Raw genomic sequence first — 17,865 nt, 5'->3', positions numbered from 1 at the left:
CAATAGGCTCAGCCACGTGTAGCCATCTTCTCCCTGCACTGCTCTGAAGGTCATTCATCAGGCGGGGATTTAAAATCCCCGCCTGCTGAAAGAGCTGTATCTGATTGGCCAGTCACAAGCAGAACTCAGCCATTCATTGAATTATTTTGTTCTCCGACGTCCATTGGACAGGAACACAGTTGAACCATGGAGAAAGGAGTAAGGACAAAAGGGAATCTGACTGACCTGACTTCCCCTGCAGTTATGACTGGTTTAATCACCAGGTCTCTACCACACGGTGCCCAACCTGTACAGAGGGCATCTTCCATCCTACTACGTTCTCAGTACTGAGTCAGAGGAATCAGAGAGCAGAAGATGGGACCTGGACGGAAGATGAACAGAGAAGCTTATTACTGGTGGTGAACATAGGGGGTTATTACTGTTGGGTCAGAGTGGGGCATTATTATTTTGTGATGGGCAAGAAGTGTGAAGGAGGAGCATTAAGGTAAGCTCTAGGATGGGGAGAGTTTCAAGAGATGAGTCACTGCTAGAAGAAGTCTTCATGGTGTTCAGGCCCACGGAGAGAGCAGAGCCTGTTTGGAGCCTTGGGGCTCCCAAACGGCTGGTAACTCACCGGCTCAGCAAGTAACTAAGTCTAAAGGCTGGTGCTGGTATTTATTTTTTACCGGCCAGCAACCCTAATCCTGAGGTTGAACACCGGCCATTTATGTCCCATATTATTATAGTTCCGGCAATAAACTAAGGTGGTCCTCATAGTCACATTGCGCCGATTGGCACTGGGAATCCTGAGCTGATTGATGTCTCTTTGCGACCCTCTATGTCTAAAGCTTGAATGCTCTCTTCACTGCTGAAACCTTCTGTGTTCAACTATCATCACAATGTGTGTGCCAAATGCTCCAGAACCGGGTTCCTCTATGCGGTCCATGTACTGACATCGTCTGCTCCATCTGCGGCCGCTGGTTTGAGACGTTTCACCGCGCTCCTGTCAAGATTACAAAATCTCTGTTTATCTGGAGCTATTTATGTGATTTTTATTTTCTATTAGAAGTTGCACAAACTGTGGGCTCTGTACAACATGTTTCCTGCAGGTCTAGAGGAATCAGCGCTCTACACCTTACACTGCACATTGCGAAATGCCCATTGCTCATCATCATCACCATTGCCCTCCGCCGTGGACTGGATGATTGTATTTCCTGGACTGAGCCCTGCGGAGAGGCAGAAGACAATTTCTACTTCTCCAGGAGTCTTGAGAGGTTCTTCGTGTTATCGGCAGTGTCTTTGGTGGCTACGATGTCAGACCAGGGGCAGATGGACAACTCTTCTGCACTGTCCACCACCTTCATGACCCCCGACTATGACCAAGGACCCGACATCTTTTGCAATAAAATGGACAGCAAGAATTTTGGGGCTTCGGTGGTGCCTGTCTTCTTCTACCTGGTCTTCATGCTGAGTGTTTTGGGTAACTGCCTCATCTTATACCTTCTTCTGAAGTTTGAGAACATTAAGACGGTGACTAACTTCTTCATCCTCAACCTGGTACTCTCAGACTTGTTGTTCACCCTCCCACTACCCTTCTGGGGTTACTACCACAGCGATCAGTGGATATTCGGGATGACGTCTTGCAGGATGTTGGCCTCTATGTTCTACATTGGCTTCTACAGCTCTATCTTGTTCTTGACCATGATGACGGTGGACCGCTACATGGCGATCGTCCATGCCATTTATGCTACCAGGACCAGGAACACTTTCTACGTCTACACGGTCAGCGGCACGGTTTGGGCCATCAGCTTCTTATCCACTATCCCCAAATTCAAGCTGTATAGGACAAGAGAGGACACACTTTATAACATGACTCTATGCGAGGAGATGGGGTACGCTTTGGATGAGATGAATACCTGGAAGCTGGTGGGCTACTATCAGCAGCTGGTTATGTTCTACGTGTTGCCGCTTATCATCATCCTGTACTGTTACACGATGATCATCATCAAGCTGCACTTTTCGAAGATGCACGACAAACACAAAGCGACCAAGCTGATCTTCTTCATTGTGGTGGCGTTCTTCCTCTGCTGGACGCCATATAGCGTCATCATTTTCATCAAGGCCTTGCAGATCTCCAGGGATTTCATCGATGAAGACTGTGATGAAACCATTGACTATGCGTTTTTCATTTGCCGCAACATCGCCTACTTCCACTGCTGCATCAACCCGTTCTTCTACACATTTGTAGGAACCAAGTTCCGGGAACACCTGTCCCTGATGCTGGGGAGATGGGCCATGTGCGGCTCCAGGTACCGGCCATCCAGCCTAAGCAGCAAGATGAGCGAGTACTCCCCACAGACCATCTATGAGTGAGGCGGACCTCGCTGCTCTCCGATGACTGCAACGCTATGCTTTATATACATGGGGGGCATGATGGACGGGGATGTATAAAGGGCCCGCTCAGTATTGTGGCTCTTCATCAGATGCGTCCTCCTCTTGTCGTCCGCGGAAACATCTCCAGCGCCAGCTAGTAAGGACGTACCGACCGAGGACGCATCCGGGGAGAGATCAATAGAGATTTTATTGTATGTATCACATATCCCGCAGCAATGCTTACTAGTAGTGATCAGCCAATAAATTCACAAAACTAAGACGACTCCTTGCTGCTTATTGTGATCAGGGTATCTAAGCCTAGCAGGTGTGATACTATTTACTGATTTGTGAATCTAATTCTAGTAGGTAATACAGTGCCTGCTGAGATGTGTATCTAATCCTATTCGGTGTGATACTGTGTGCTGAGCCATGTATTTAATCCTATACGATGTGATACTGTCCATAGAGCCGTGTATCTAATCCTATCCTGTGTGATACTGTCTGCTGAGCTGTGTATCTAATCCTATCCTGTGTGATACTGTCTGCTGAGCTGTGTATCTAATCTTATCCTGTGTGATACTGTCCATAGAGCCGTGTATCTAATCCTATCCTGTGTGATACTGTCTGCTACGCTGTGTATCTAATCCTATCCTGTGTGATACTGTCTGCTGAGCTGTGTATCTAATTCTATCCTGTGTGATACTGTCTGCTGAGCCATGTATCTAATCCTATCCTGTGTGATACTGTCTGCTGAGCCATGTATCTAATCCTATCCTGTGTGATACTGTCTGCTGAGCAGTGTATCTAATTAGGGATGAGCGAGCGTACTCGGATAAGCGGTACTCGCTCGAGTAATTTGCTTTATCCGAGTATCTCCCCGCTCGTCCCTGAAGATTCGGCTGCTGGCACGGAGCGGGGAGCTGCAGGGGAGAGCGGGGAGGAACGGAGGGGAGATCTTTCTCTCCCTCTCTCCCGCCCGCTCTCCCCTGCTCCCCGCTGCGACTCACCTGTCAGCCGCAGCGGCACCCGAATCTTCAGGGACGAGCACAGCGATACTCGGATAAAGCACATTACTCGAGCGAGTAGTGCTTTTCCGAGTACGCTCGCTCATCTCTATATCTAATCCTATCCTGTGTGATACTGTCTGCTGAGCTGTGTATCTAATCCTATCCTGTGTGATACTGACTGCTGAGCCGTGTATCTAATCCCATCCTGTGTAATGCTGCCTCCTAAACTGTATATCTAACCTATCCTATGTGATACTGTTTGCTGAGCAGTGTATCTAATCCTATCCTGTGTGATACTGTCTGCTTAGATGTGTATCTAATCCTATCCTGCCTGGTACTGTGTGCTGAGCTGTGTATCTACTCCTATTGTGTGATACTGTCTGCTGAGATGTGTATCTAATCCTATCTGGTGTGATACTATCTGCTGAGCCGTGTATCTAATCCTATTCTGTCTGGTACTGTGTGCTGAGTTATGTATCTTATCAAATTGTGTGATACCGTCTGCTTAGCCGTGTAAAAGGCCTTATGAGCCCCCTGAGGCTCCTGGGCCCAGGTGCAACACCATCCCCTGCATCCTCTATAGTTACACCCCTGATGGGAAGGATCTCTGTTCTGACCCCTGATATGATATGAAGACTGACAGGAGACAATAGCTGTCTACAAATATCTGAAGAGCTGTCACACTGCAGAGGGATCAGCCCTATTCTCGTTTGTACAAGGAAAGACTAGAAGCAATGGGATGAAACTGAGAGGGAGGAGACACAAATTAGATATTAGACAGGTAGGGTGATCAAAGAGTGGAACAGGTTACCACGGATGGTGGTGGGGGTACTGTTGTACCCTGATGCCATCAGAAGCTAGGGTTTGACAGAGCTTGCACGTAGGAACACCCCTGTGCATGCTCCTAGCTCCCGATTAGCTGAATTCTTGAAGGTCCTAGCAGCGTCTGTATTGATTTTTGGCTGGCCTGGAGGGTTAGAAGCATGTAGAGATAATAATCTAAGCCTACAGGAAAGCTAACCCTAACCCTCACAGCCAGCCAAAAATCAATACAGTCTGATTCCGTTGCCTATCCCTGCTGCCCTCTCGGCTCTGAAGTGCCTTACAGACACAGATCAGTGCTCCACCACCGGCAACATTGTCGTCTTCCCCTCTGTCTTGCCCCCGTGCCGTAGCGCCGCTCACCATACTCAATGAGGCCATTCTAACGCTCTCCGCACTTTCATGGGATTCGGCCGCTGACGGCAACTCCGCTCCCCTGCCTCCGCTTCCTTCAGCAGCTGTCACTGGCACCACCGCTGCCGAGAGGCGAATGGGGAGCGGCCGCACCTCAGCAGCCGCATCTTGCCGCTACAGCAGGGGGGACGACAATGTGCCCGGCGCCCGGGTGATCTTGCTGCTACAACAGGGGGAAAAACAGTGTTGCCGGCAGCGGGGTGGCTAGGGGGGAGGACAGTCTGCATGGCAGATCACAGCCGAGAGACCCGTGGGGACAGCCAATCACTAACTTGGGACGTCAACTCAGGTGAATTATGTCATTACCCCTAACTTTGGGTGGCGACATAATACAACAGTACTGGTGGTGACTTCTCCTTCAATGGAAGTCTTCAAATAGAGCTTGGACAAATATCTGTCTGGGATGATTTAGTGATCCTGCTCTGAGCACCCGGAGGTCCCTTACAACTCTACCATTCTATAATATATTTATACGTAGTTATTAAAGCACACCCTTGTTAAGTCCTGGGTATAAATAGATGATGGGAGAGATCTCTGTACTGACCTCTGATATATCTATACATAGTTATTAGGGCGCCCCCTTGTTCAGTCCTGGGTGTAAATAGATGATGGGAGAGATCTCTGTACTGACCCCTGATATATCTATACATAGTTATTAGAGCGCCCCCTTGTTAAGTCCTGGGTATAAATAGATGATGGGAGAGATCTCTGTTCTGACCCCTGATATATTTATACATAGTTATTAGAGCCTCCCTTGTTAAGTCATGGGTATAAATAGATGATGGGAGAGATCTCTGTGTTGTCCCCTGATCTATTTATACATAGTTATTAGAGCGCCCCCTTGTTACAGTCCTAGGTATAATAGATGATGGGAGAGATCTCTGTACTGACCCCTGATATATCTATACATAGTTATTAGAGCGCCCAATTGTTACAATCCTGGGTATAATAGATGGTGGGAGAGATCTCGTTATTGACCCCTGATATATTATACATAGTTATTAGAGCACAACCTTGTTACAGTCCTAGGTATAAATAGATGATGGGAGAGATCTCTGTATTGACCGCTGATATAGTATACATAGTTAGAGCGTTTCCATATTACAGTGTAAATAGATGTGTGATACTGTCTGTTGAGTATCTAATCCCGTTAGGTGTGGTACCATGATGTTATCTCTATGTGTTAGCGACATGTATTTGGTGCTGCATTTGCTCCTATTTCTGGATACAGGATACAGATATCATCATTAGTTGGTTACTGCTAATTACAGATCAGGTATCTGTAGGTTTCCGATTTCATATCTCTATTCTCCTCACTTGGCTTTCGTTCGCACGTGGCAGATTCGTTGCAGTAATGCCCCTTTTACACAGCACGATTCTCATTTGCTCAAGCGAGCGATCTGATGACATCATCACCAGCTCATCCGCGCTCGGGCAGCATTTTTAGACTGCAGGATTCTTATTGAGAATCGCTCGCTTATTGTTCAGTGTTTAAACAGCACGAAGCGGCACTGTTTTCTTTTTTTTTTTAAAGTTGGCTGAAACTGAACGACGACCGTAAAGCGCACGATTCTTGTTCATCGTTCAGTCGTTGGACGCATTTAAACTGAACATTTATCATTCAGTTTTGCTCATTTGAACGATTTTCTGAACAATAATCGTTTCTTCTAAATGGAGCATTAGGAGGTTGTCTCTGCATCAGGTGAAGGTGACAGCCACCTGATTTTTGGGTAGGTGGTCACAGCCCCGCCCCCTGTTTATGCTGTCCTGTTGTGTACAATTAAAGGAGAACTCCACCCTCAGTCCTCTCTGATCCATCTGCGGAGAGGAAATGAGTAATCTTCACTTCTGTTATCTATAAACACACAGACACATAATAACAGCGGGGGAGGGGACAATAGTCCCCCCCCCCCCCCCAATAATTGATCCTGTTCTGGGACATTATATTAAAGGGGACACTAGCATTATAAATATATGAGAAAACAACACAGGAAGAGCAGTGACCACAGGACATGTGGAGGTGTCTAGAATTAGGGGGCAGTCTTTGTTATAGGCCTATGGGGGGTGCAGAACTTCTTCCAGACAAGTCATCACTTTTGCAGAAGTTTTCCTGTAAATGTCAGTCGTCGCTCATGTTGTGTCACTGTGCAGCTGGGTTTATAGGGAAGCCATCACCGTGCAGGTTTCCTTTAAATCAGGTTATTTTTAGAATGTCCTACAATATCTCTTCTAGGGGGCGCAACTGCGCCTGGTGAAGAAGGTCCCTTAAAATAAACTCGGAGGTCCAGAAGAAGAAGATAGTAGTATACAGTACTATCCTATCCTGCTGGTCTGATGTAAACATATCCCACAATGCATCACAGCAGAATCTGCGTTGTACAGTCCTTTGGCCAATGGTGACATAAAATTTTATAGTCTGAGAGCTAGCAGGAAAGCAGAAAATTGTGAATGCAGCTCCATAGGCCTCTACAAGATAAGGCAAGAGTCCACCATATCACCACTTGCATACTCCGCCATCTGTGTGGTTGCCTAACTGGGTATATTTGATCTGCTCCCCCTGCTGCAGATTATGGAGGTATTTGGTGAGATCCTCTCTGCCGATGCCCAAACAAATGTTGTCGGGTCAGGTCCACCCCCACAGAGTCATAACCATGGATTGTATTGAACCACACCACAATCCCACATATGCACTCCAGCTCCGCACCTTGTCACCACTTCTGTATCAGGTCCTCTATTCTCACTCGCTGTTGTTCTGAATCCCAGATCGGGTCATTGTCTTCGCCCCTGCCTTGGTTTTAGACTTCCTCCACAATCATCACCCACAATTTATGTCTCAACTTGGAGTTGTTCGTTGGTGCCTTACCTTGCTGTCTACACCAAACTAAGTGGGGATCCACGGGGGCCACCACAGAGACTGTTACATTTATGCCAACTGCATGGTTAGACACAATCACCATAAGTTGTACAATGCACCTCAACCTTATTGGATTCTGCGGGATAGTCTCGGACTTAGGGCTCTTTCACTCAAGCGCTGTTCCCACGCTGGATAGGAGCGCGCACAAAAAGCTTCTATAGGAAACAAGTGTTTCCTACAAAAGCGTTTGTTGTGGCCAGAAGTCTATGTTGCTGGCTCCTCCATAAGTGTTATACATGTAATGTCTTTTGTAGGTGCACTGTGCAAAAGTGTCTTGTCATTCTGTTACGTGTATAGCACAGCTGCAGCAAGTGTGGAGTTAAGTGTTTGCATGAGCCTGGGAGATGCTTGCAACGTATCAAATTGTCTTGTCACGTGGTGTGAGTGAAGATATAAATATGAGTGCTTTGGGTGGCATATTTTGTATTTCAGCCGCACTTCAGTAGCGGTGAGCGATTCCAGCGACCTCATTGGTTGTTGGGTACACACCCCTTTTTGGAGATGTGCACGAGTGGGCGGCCCGTTAAATAAGCAGCACTAACCCCAACCCTAAACCCTAACCTCTAACTCTAACCCTAAACCTAAACCCTAAACCCTAAACCCAAACCCTAAACCCTAAACCTAACCCTAAACCTAAACCCAAACCCTAAACCTAACCCTAACCCTAAACCCTAACCCCCCGCGGGTCTCGTGAAGTAGCACTCGTGCACATCTCCAAAGGGGGGTGTGTACCCAACAACCAATGAGGTGGCTGGAATCGCTCACTGCTACTGATATGCGGCTGAAATACAATATATGCCTTTGGGTGTGTGGAAAAAGGTTCTGCTTGGTTCTTCAATTCAGGGAGTTCCATTTTGAGAGTGCCAGCCACATGGGGGTACTTTCAACTCCCATTTGGTGAAGAATGGAGGACGAAGAGCGGTTCCTGAATATCTGCATGCTAGTGACTGTGGAGTAGTGAGCCCCCAAGAGAGAGAGGGTATTATTGCATCTTGACGCCACCGGAAGTAGTGGTGGAGCCAAGATACAGGAAGTTTGACAGGGTGTTGCTGTCCGGCTGTCTCCCTGTCCTCTCCCTCTCAGGTCTTGTAGGCACTGATGGCCGCCATGGAGGAAGGTGAAAGGCGGTGGTTGGGACTTATGAGCGCTGCTGGGCATCGGGCAACGCCGTAGAGGAAGGTGACAGCAGCCGGTGGCGAGTTTAGAGCGCTGCTGTGCCACGGAGCAGTGAGCACCGGTGGTGGAGACTTTACATCGCTGCTGTGGCACCGTTCACTGCAGAGCATTGGCGGGGGCGTTGTGTTCCCAGATGTCAGCGCTGGCAGTACAGGAGCGGTGAGCAGCGGAGGGCCCCAGTTTCATTCGCGGACCAGTTTGGCGCAGCAGAGAGGCACGACTGTATAGGCAGGAACCTTGGGCGGTGCTGAGTGTCGGGGGGCAGCGGATCAATGAGCTGGGGCCGGGGTGGATGTGCAGCAGTGGTAAGCGGCAGGGGGATGCTTAATGAGCACAGCAGTTTGCCGGCAGTTGCCCCGGGTTTTATGTTCCACGGCCTCAGTGTGCATTCATTGTTGCCTGCCGTGTATAGTTAGGGTTACTGCTGGTAGCACCTACATGAGGTAGCCAATTGGGAGCTAGGGGTGTGACAGGGGCATTCCTGCCTCCAAGCCCTGTCCAACCCCTAGCTTCCGGTGGCATCAAGATACAATAATACTGAGAGAGAGAGTGTGAGCGTGTTGGTGGTGAGTTAAGGCCAAGTCTCCATGCAGAGGTACTTTAATTCTGCTGTTCCTACACAGACGTCCTATGCCTAGGGATTGCCATGTAGAGATACTAGAATCTGGTTGCTTGCCTGCACATCCGTTCTGTGTAAACTGTGCCTTTCACCCAGTGTTTATACGAAGTAAAGTTTTGCCAGGCCCTGACCGTTCCCAGGGACCCGAGGTACATTACTCCAGTCTGCGGCTCAATTATTTACCACCGGGTGTCTTTCCGGTTGGTAATAGAACGGTGGCATCACCCATGACAACCCCTATACCTGTTCGCAAAGTTATTGGGCATTCCTTACCGAGGGGTGCTCGGAAGACGCCTAGCGCTGCCCTGGCCGAGGCTATGTGCGTGCCTCCGGGAGGGAGCGTGGTAAGTGCCACCATGACCAGTGTCGATCTTGCCCTCCCAGCTCCTCAACATGCGCCCTGTGTCCCGGGGTCACCATACAGGACACTGCACGTTCACATGCAGGATTTGTAGGCACGCGAAATACTCACATGTCACAAAGATAGAACATGTGAGTGCTATGCCCTCCTCTAGCTCTGAGGTACGCACAAAGATAGGACCTATCTTTGCTGCGTGCTTTCCATAGGCTCCTATAGGAACTGGCTATACACTGCGGGTGGACAGCGCCCGTGTGAAAGAGCCCTAAGGCTGGGTTCACATAGGGCGTAATTGCCACAGAATTTCCGTGCAGACTTTCTGCACAGAAATTCCTCCTGCGACTTTTTATCCTGGGAATAGTCAGCAAAGTTGACGAGATTTGCAAAAATCTCGTCCACACCCTGCCGCCAAGCCGCGCTGAAACTGACATGCCACGCGGTATTCAAGGATGTGACATGCCAATTCTTTCCCCGTTTCCGTGGCGGCCTCTCTCCTCTTTATGGGAGAGATAGCTGTAGTGGAATGCAGGCAGCGAAGCCGCTCCAAAACCCACGGCGAAAGGCTGCGGGGTTTTGAAGCTGCTTTTCTCCCGCGGAAATCTCGCAGTATTTCCGTGAGGTCATTCCGCGGAATTTCAGTCCCGTGTGAACCCAGCCTCAAGATGCTGTCCCACAGTTCCAAGCAGCAGGAGGCAAGTCCGCCCTCCTCTTGAGCCACGAGAGTGGCTGTCCCAAAAGAGTGTCCATCAGATAACAATGACTGAAGATATGTGTGCCTTGGGGAAAAGGACTTTCTGTTTTTTCGAGTGTGTCAGAAAGCGTAAAGTTCACATCTGTTCAAAAAACATTTATTTCCGTGTTGAAAAGTTCAAGTATTTGCCTGTTTTGGAAAATCAAAGCTTTTCTCCCCTGTAAGTGGCTAAGCTGGGCTATACTTCAGCCTTTTGGGAAAAGAAACGGTAGAACCACCGTGAACCACCGCCATTTTGTGCCCCGCTGTCTCCCTGGCTGACGGCCTGGTACTCGCTCGCTGCAGGGTTCCCGGGCTGCTGGTCATTTTCTAAAATATATTTAATTGAAAAAAACTGGCTCAATTCAGCTGCTGTGCCGCTCCCTGGTCCGCACTGCTGACGTCTGGGTTGGGATAATGTGATTGCTGTAGTCAGTCACAGCCTCAGCATTAGGCCACTCTCACACAGGCGTCTTGCGCCATTCCTGCAGCTTTTGCCGCTCCCAGGTCCACGGTGCTGGCTTTTAGTGATCATGTCCCCTGTGGGTATGGAGACTCACTCTTCTTCCATGTGGTCTCTCTTGGCTCCCAGGTCATCAGATTGATTCCAGTCTTCTTTTATGCGCTGGTCCACGCATTGGGGCAGCGCTAGGGTCCTCACTCTTACTGGTTCCCGCCACAAACTACTTGGGGTGCATCAAAAGAGGTATAGGGGCGAAGGACGAGAACATTATCCTCCCACTATATGAGGCACTTGTCTGGCCTCACATGGAATACTGCGTACAATTCTGGACACCGGTGCTCAGGAAAGATGTCACAGTGCTTGAGGGGATTCAAAGAAGAGCAACTAAACTAATACATGGAATGACTGGACTGGAATACCCCGAGAGGCTTCCAAATTGGGACTATTTACTCTAGAAAAAAGAAGGTTAAGAGGCGACCAAATAACCATGTATAAGTACATGAGGGGACAACACATGGATCTCTCCCGCGATCTGTTTACACCCAGGACCACGACGGTAACAAGAGGACATCCGCTACGATTAGAGGAAAGTAGGTTTCATCACCAACACAGAAAGGGGTTCTTTACTGTAAGAGCAGTTAGACTGTGGAGCTCTCTGCCTGAGGAAGTGGTGATGGCAAAATCCATAGAGGAGTTTAAAAGGGGACTTGATGTCTTTCTGGAGAAGGATATTACAGGATATAAATATTAGGTGAAGTGTCAATCCTGGTATATAGGCAGGTAGGAACTATTAGGGGTTGATCCAGGGAACTGTCTGATTGCCATTAGGGAGTCGGGAAGGAATTTTTCCCCCAAAAGGGCTAATTGGCTTCTGGCCTTGGGGTTTTTTGCCTTCCTCTGGATCAACACAGTAGGATAGACAGGCTGGACTAGATGGACAATGTCTTCATTCGGCCTTACATACTATGTTACTATGTTACTATGTTACCCTTCTGTACTGCTGTGTCTGCCACACAACACCCTGCTGCTCCTGGCCTCTGGGACTGTGATGAGGCTGCAGCCCATATTATATATATATATATATATATATATATATATATATATATATATACCCCACACACTTAGCACTGGAGAAAGGGCAGAGCTGCCAGTGTGCAAACATTGGTTCACAGGAGCGAAGGAGTCTTCTCCGGTTCCTTCACACGGCCTCTTCTACACCAGGATAACATATAGCTTTCTAACACACATAGCGTCTTGTTTATAAGAGCCGTCCAGCAGTAAGATGTTCCTGTTTGCCAATAGCAACCAATCACAGCGCAGCTTTCATTTCCTATGCTGCTGTGGGAAAATGAAAGCTGCGTTCTAATTGGTTGCTAGGGGCAAGAAGGAGAGGTGTCCTTTTAGACAGCTGTAATAAATGAGGCTCCATGTTGTGTTTCAGTGTTTCACCCTTTTCAAAGCCTTTGATTGCTGTTGGTAATTAGCAGAATTCTCCTTTATACCCTGAATTGGGACACCACCTATTTTACCAGAAAAATACCATCCACGACTAAAAACTGTATATGTGAGCGTCCGTATAACATTGGGAATAAATAGTTATGTAGTGGCCCAGAACACCATCCTGGTCCCCTCCACAAATGTCATACATGTTTGTCTTATGTGGATGCACTGTGCAAAGCTTGTCCTGTCATATCCAGTGTGTGTGTTGCACAGCTACGGCGCTTGAGAGGTTAACTCTAATAAAATCACTGCATGCCTGTAAATGTATCAGTCTGTCATGTCATGTGGTATGAATGAAGGTATAAATAGGAGCGTTTGAGAGCGGGAAAAGGGTCCATCTTCAGGAGTGCGGAGGGAGTGCTAACACAGAGCCACAGGTAAGCACCTTCAGCTTCCATGTAGGTGAAGATGGAGGAAAAGGAGAGATATCCCGTAGTGAGTGGAGACTGGATACGAATGGAGTGAGTCCCAGAGAGAGAGAGAGAGAGAGAGAGAGCAATTCCTAGTAATTCTGTATAGAAGAACTTATCGTTTCTTATTACAAAGAAAATTGTACCTGCATTTCCTCGAATAGCTGTTTTGTAAAAGTTTATTCTTCTAAGTAATGTTATACCAGGCCCTAACCGTTCTTAGGGACCCAAGATACTATACACAAGTCTTTGTGTTATTTTCTCCGCCACGTAGCATACCGGTGTGTGGGAACGGTGGCGTTACGAGTGATAACTACTACTACCCCCATCAACCCGTTTATTGGCATTCCCTATCCTAGGGGTGTCGAAGGTGGCCTGCAATCCTGCTCTGGCCTTGTGTATGTGTCATTCCTCTGGGACCAGAGCCTGGTAAGTGCCACCGTGACAAGCCAACACTTATCCCTTCCAGCTCTTCACGTTAGTCAAGTGTCCAGAGTCATCCCTCTGGGGTGTTGCAGCCGTGCCTTTTTCTGGTGTCACGTGGCACAGGATCTAATCTGCTGCACGAAAACAAGTTCAATGGACTGCCACTTAAATTCTAATGAGGCCACCCAAGATGCCGCCCATTTCATAATAATGCTCTCCTCTATGGCTCACTCCCACAAGTAGCTCCCGCCAAAGTTACTTGGCGCCAAAAGTACTACACCCTGGCGTGGCGCACAAAGTGTGTGTGTGGGGGTGGAAACAACCCCTTCTGAATGGACTTGCTGCTGCCCAAGGGATGCTAACTGCAGCTGCAGACTCCTGGGTTCAGAGCATTTTTGGCCAGTCAAGCAGCAAAATGAATCCCACTGAGAGAACACGGAGGCTGCGCCGAGTCCCTGTGGCCGCTGTAGAGCCTGTTCCTCGGAGGCTGCAATTATACTGGGAGGACGACCCACAAATCACTAGGCTGCCCACCTTCCCAACGCCAGAGACCATGGAAGGCTCTACAAGGCCTCCTCCAACGCAGCACTTCTTTAGAAGAAATGGAGTGACAGCCCAAGCGGGACACCCGGTTTGGATCCTGATTTACCGGGCTAATTGAGTCATCCGGGAATATATCCCAGAATTGCTGCGTCCATTTGTGCTCATGTACGGGGACGCCAACTTAAGCTTTCATTTTATGCGGGAAAGACAGACTCCAGCCCTTTTACTCCCACAGACACCGCTGAGGACACCCGGAGTGTCCCCTGTGCTCAGCATGGACACTGCATCCACTCCTTCTTCTACCAGCTCTGCAAGGATGGAGGACGATGAGGAATCACTGGTAGGTGACGGTGCTGCAGAAAGCAGGGAGCAACAGTGGGCAGAAACAGGAAGACTGCTATTGCCTAAGAATGACTTCCACTTTCCCTAGAACTATTTGCCCAAGCGCGAGTTTTGTTTTTCTGTTTGTTTTTTCCATAATGCTTAATACAAAGACTCCAAAGTCATTGTCTTTTTGCTAAAGTTTTCTTCTACAAGTATTTTTTATGTTGAAAAGTTTTCTGAAAAAGTTATGAAACGTTAAAAATGTTTAGGTATGTGCTGGAGAAAGAAAAGTAAAGGCGTATTCAGTTACAAGTTTATTTGCTCATGCCCTCTATAGTAATTTTTCATGCGTAAAGTCATTCAGTATTTTTCATGCATGATTAATGTTTAGCCTAATGTAATCAATTTAATGCTAATTTAGTACAGTCACCATATGCTTGAGACTGTGTGTCTGATATGATAGTTATATGTGTATGACTGGAGGTCTCTTGTGTACCCCCATGTCTAGTCTTTAGTGTTCAGCAGCCCGTTCCAGCCTGTCTCAGGGGGCGGGGCCTTTTATTCACCTCATTCTTATCACGGACAGTGGTATTGACTTAAGCTACTGACTGCTCCGATTATATTTTTGCTCTTTTTCCTGCCAGTCGCCTTTTCATGTTTTTGTGTATGGTAACAGTGTGTTTCTCCTCACAGTAAGAAACAGTGACGTTCATTCCACTGATCTCACATCACTAGCCTTTGAAGTAAAGTAATGAATGAAGCTCCATAGCAATACTAGTGCTTTTATATTCTGTCCAGCCTAGTAGATTGTTTGAATGTACTTGCAAGTCACAGTCCTTTACACACTGTCATAAATAGAAGCCACACATAGAAATGACACTTCCTTTAGTCAGAGTACACTGGAGGTCGGTACATCCTTATATATAGGTGATCAGGGGTGGGAGTTGTATTTACAGGTTTTGCCTTGCACACGCAGTAACTTCGCAGTGTTGTTCTTAAAGGGGATAAAAGTCAGAAAACTGAAGATAGCCTGACTCTGGATGTATACACTCTGTTTTGGAGGCGCCGGGGGCGGCTTCATTCTTAAGTAGGGGGGGAAATGTTGTGGCCCAGAACAACCATCCTGGTCCCCTCCATAAATGTCATACATGTTTTTTCCTATGTTGATGCACTGTGCAAAGCATGTCCTGTCATATCCAGTGTGAGTGTTTGAGAGGTTAACAGTAATAAAATGACTGCATGCATGTAAATGTATCTGTCAGTCATGTCATGTAGTATGAGTGAAGGTATAAATAGGAGTGTTTGAGAGCGGGAAGAGGTCCATCTTCAGGAGTCAGGAGGGAGTGCTAACACAGAGCCACAGGGAAAGCACCTTTAGCTTCCAGGTAGGTGAAGATGGAGGAAGAGGAGAGATATCCCGTAGCGAGTGGAGACTGGATGTGAAAGAAGTGAGTCCCAGAGAGAGAGCAATTACTAGTAATTCCGAATAGAGGAACTTATCGTTCAGGTACCAATTCACACTGCAGGCTTTTCCTGTGTGGCCGTCTAGAGTCAGGATCACAGCACAGAAGTACACTACTGAGACACACCCAAGCGCCTGCCGTGTGGGGGGTTATTCTTTAAGTCCTCCTGTAAATAATTGTCTGCAAGAGAGCTTGCGGAGTGACCCTTACCCCCTTCCTCCTCTGGAGTGCTCCCAGTCCAGGAGTGGTACCGTACAGATAACGTGGACTGTAGGACCGTTTTCATCCTGTGTATCCTCCCTGACCTCTGAGCTCTAGTCTGCTTATACTTAAAGAAAATTGTACCTGCATTTCCTTGAATAGCTGTTTTGTAAAAGTTTATTCTTCCAAGTAATGTTATACCAGGCCCTAACCGTTCTTAGGGACCCAAGATACTATACACAAATCTCTGTGTTATTTTCTCCGCCACATAGCATACCGGTGTGAGGGAACGGTGGCGTCACGAGTGATAACTAATACTACCCCCATCAGCCCGTTTATTGGCATTCCCTATCCTAGGGGTGTCGAAGGTGACCTGCAATCCTGCTATGGCCTTGTGTATGTGTCATCTCCCCGGGACCAGAGCCTGGTAAGTGCCACCGTGACAAGCCAACACTTATGCCTTCCAGATCTTTACGTTAGTCAAGTGTCCAGAGTCATCCCTCTGGGGTGTTGCAGTTATATTAAGCCCTGACATCGTATCTTGGCAGTAGTTGTGGCTCTGAGACAACTAACAGCATGGACGGTGGAGGAGGTAGTCTGAGCAGCACCGTGTAAGTGACATCTCTCATGTTCTCGTGTCCCACCATGTCTACGGCCGTATTCACACAGCGGAATTTAATGCGGAATCCACATCGGGAAATCCAGACACAGATTAAGTGTATGCAGCTAATCCACGTCAGCATCCTTGGCAACTGTCAGTGCAAATCCGCAGCGCAAATCCAACTCGCAGTTTTGGATTTCTGCCGCAGGTTATGTTGCGAATCCACCGGCCAATATACAGCAACAGCTTCCGCTCCAACCCCGGTGTATCCTGGCACTGACAGTAGGCGCTGCCTGGAAAACCCCTTTAACCCCTTCCCGCTGCAGGGCGTAAGTTTACGTCCTGGCAGCCTGGTACTTCCCGCAAGAGGGCGTAAACTTACATCCTGGGATCACATATGATCTCGTGCTATCCCGCAGCCGGAGCCGGCTGTCAGTCACAGCCGGCGTCCCGCTGCTACAGCGGGGGGGGCATCGGAGTTGCGCCCCCGCTGTTAACCCCTTCCCTGCCGCGATCTAAGTAGATCGCGGCAGGGAAAGAGTTCACAGAGGGAGCGCGGCTCCCTCTGTGTCTCCGGCCGGAACTCGCGATGTCATCGCGAGAGTCCGGCCTGTCACCATGGCAACAGGACGCCAGACACGGGCATCCTGTATTGCCTATGCCTAGGATCGCTGTATAAGCGATAAGGCATGGGAGAGCAGTAGCTCTGCCATGCCTTATAACAGCGATCATCAGGGCAGTGATTAAAGTCCCTCAGAGGGACTCAAATAGTGTAAAAAAAAACAAAGATTAAAAAAATGTAAAAAAGGAGTAAAAAAAAACATTTTTTTATGCTTTTTCTCAGATTAGCATAAAAAAAGGTTAAAAAAAAAAAAAATCCCACATATTTGGTATTGTCGCGTCCGTAATGACGCATACAATAAGTTGCACATGCTTTTGACTGTGCACGAAAAAAAACCCTAAAAAAACACTAAAAAACTGAGGCAAAATGCTAATTCTTAGCATTTTGCCTCACTAAAAACGCAATAAAAGTGATCAAAAAAGCCATATGTACCCCAAAATGGTACCAATAAAATCTACAGCTTGTCTCGCAAAAAATAAGCCCTCCAAGAAAAAGGGTTTTTATTGCAGAAAAGTGGGAAAACCTAAAAAAAATGTAAGTATTTTGGTATCGTTGTAACCGTACCGACCCGCAGAAAAAATGGAATGTCTCATTTATGCTGCATGATTAACGCTGTAAAAAAAAAAAAAAAAAATCTATGGCAGAATTGATGCGTTTTCTCTCCCTGCTATCATTAAAAAAAAAAAAGTTTTACAATATAGTCTATGTACCGAAAAGTGGCACCGATAAAAACTACAGTTCGCCAAGCAAAAAACAAGCCCTCATACGGCCGCGTCGACGGAAAAATAAAAAAGTTATGACTTTTGATAAACGGAGAAGAAAATCCGCCAAAAATTGTTGCGTCCTTAAGCTCAAAATAGGCCGTGTCATGAAGGGGTTAAGGATGGCATAGCAATAAAAGCATGAATAAAACCTTTAAA

General features: G+C 47.5%; 1 protein-coding gene across 1 annotated transcript; it reads left to right on the top strand.

Moving 5' to 3' along the window:
- The first annotated feature begins 1,204 nt into the window (after window positions 1–1,204).
- Window positions 1,205–2,630, top strand: LOC136631595 (C-C chemokine receptor type 3-like). Its single transcript, XM_066605880.1, has one exon. It carries the CDS (start codon window positions 1,291–1,293, stop codon window positions 2,350–2,352), a length of 1,062 nt encoding a protein of 353 aa, XP_066461977.1. The 5' UTR covers window positions 1,205–1,290; the 3' UTR covers window positions 2,353–2,630.
- Window positions 2,631–17,865: the final 15,235 nt, after the last annotated feature.

The sequence above is a fragment of the Eleutherodactylus coqui genome, chromosome 6 (assembly GCF_035609145.1).
Source record: "Eleutherodactylus coqui strain aEleCoq1 chromosome 6, aEleCoq1.hap1, whole genome shotgun sequence".
Lineage (NCBI taxonomy): Eukaryota > Metazoa > Chordata > Amphibia > Anura > Eleutherodactylidae > Eleutherodactylus > Eleutherodactylus coqui.
The sequence above is the reverse complement of the archived record's forward strand: the minus strand, read 5'-3'. Positions and strand labels throughout refer to the sequence as shown.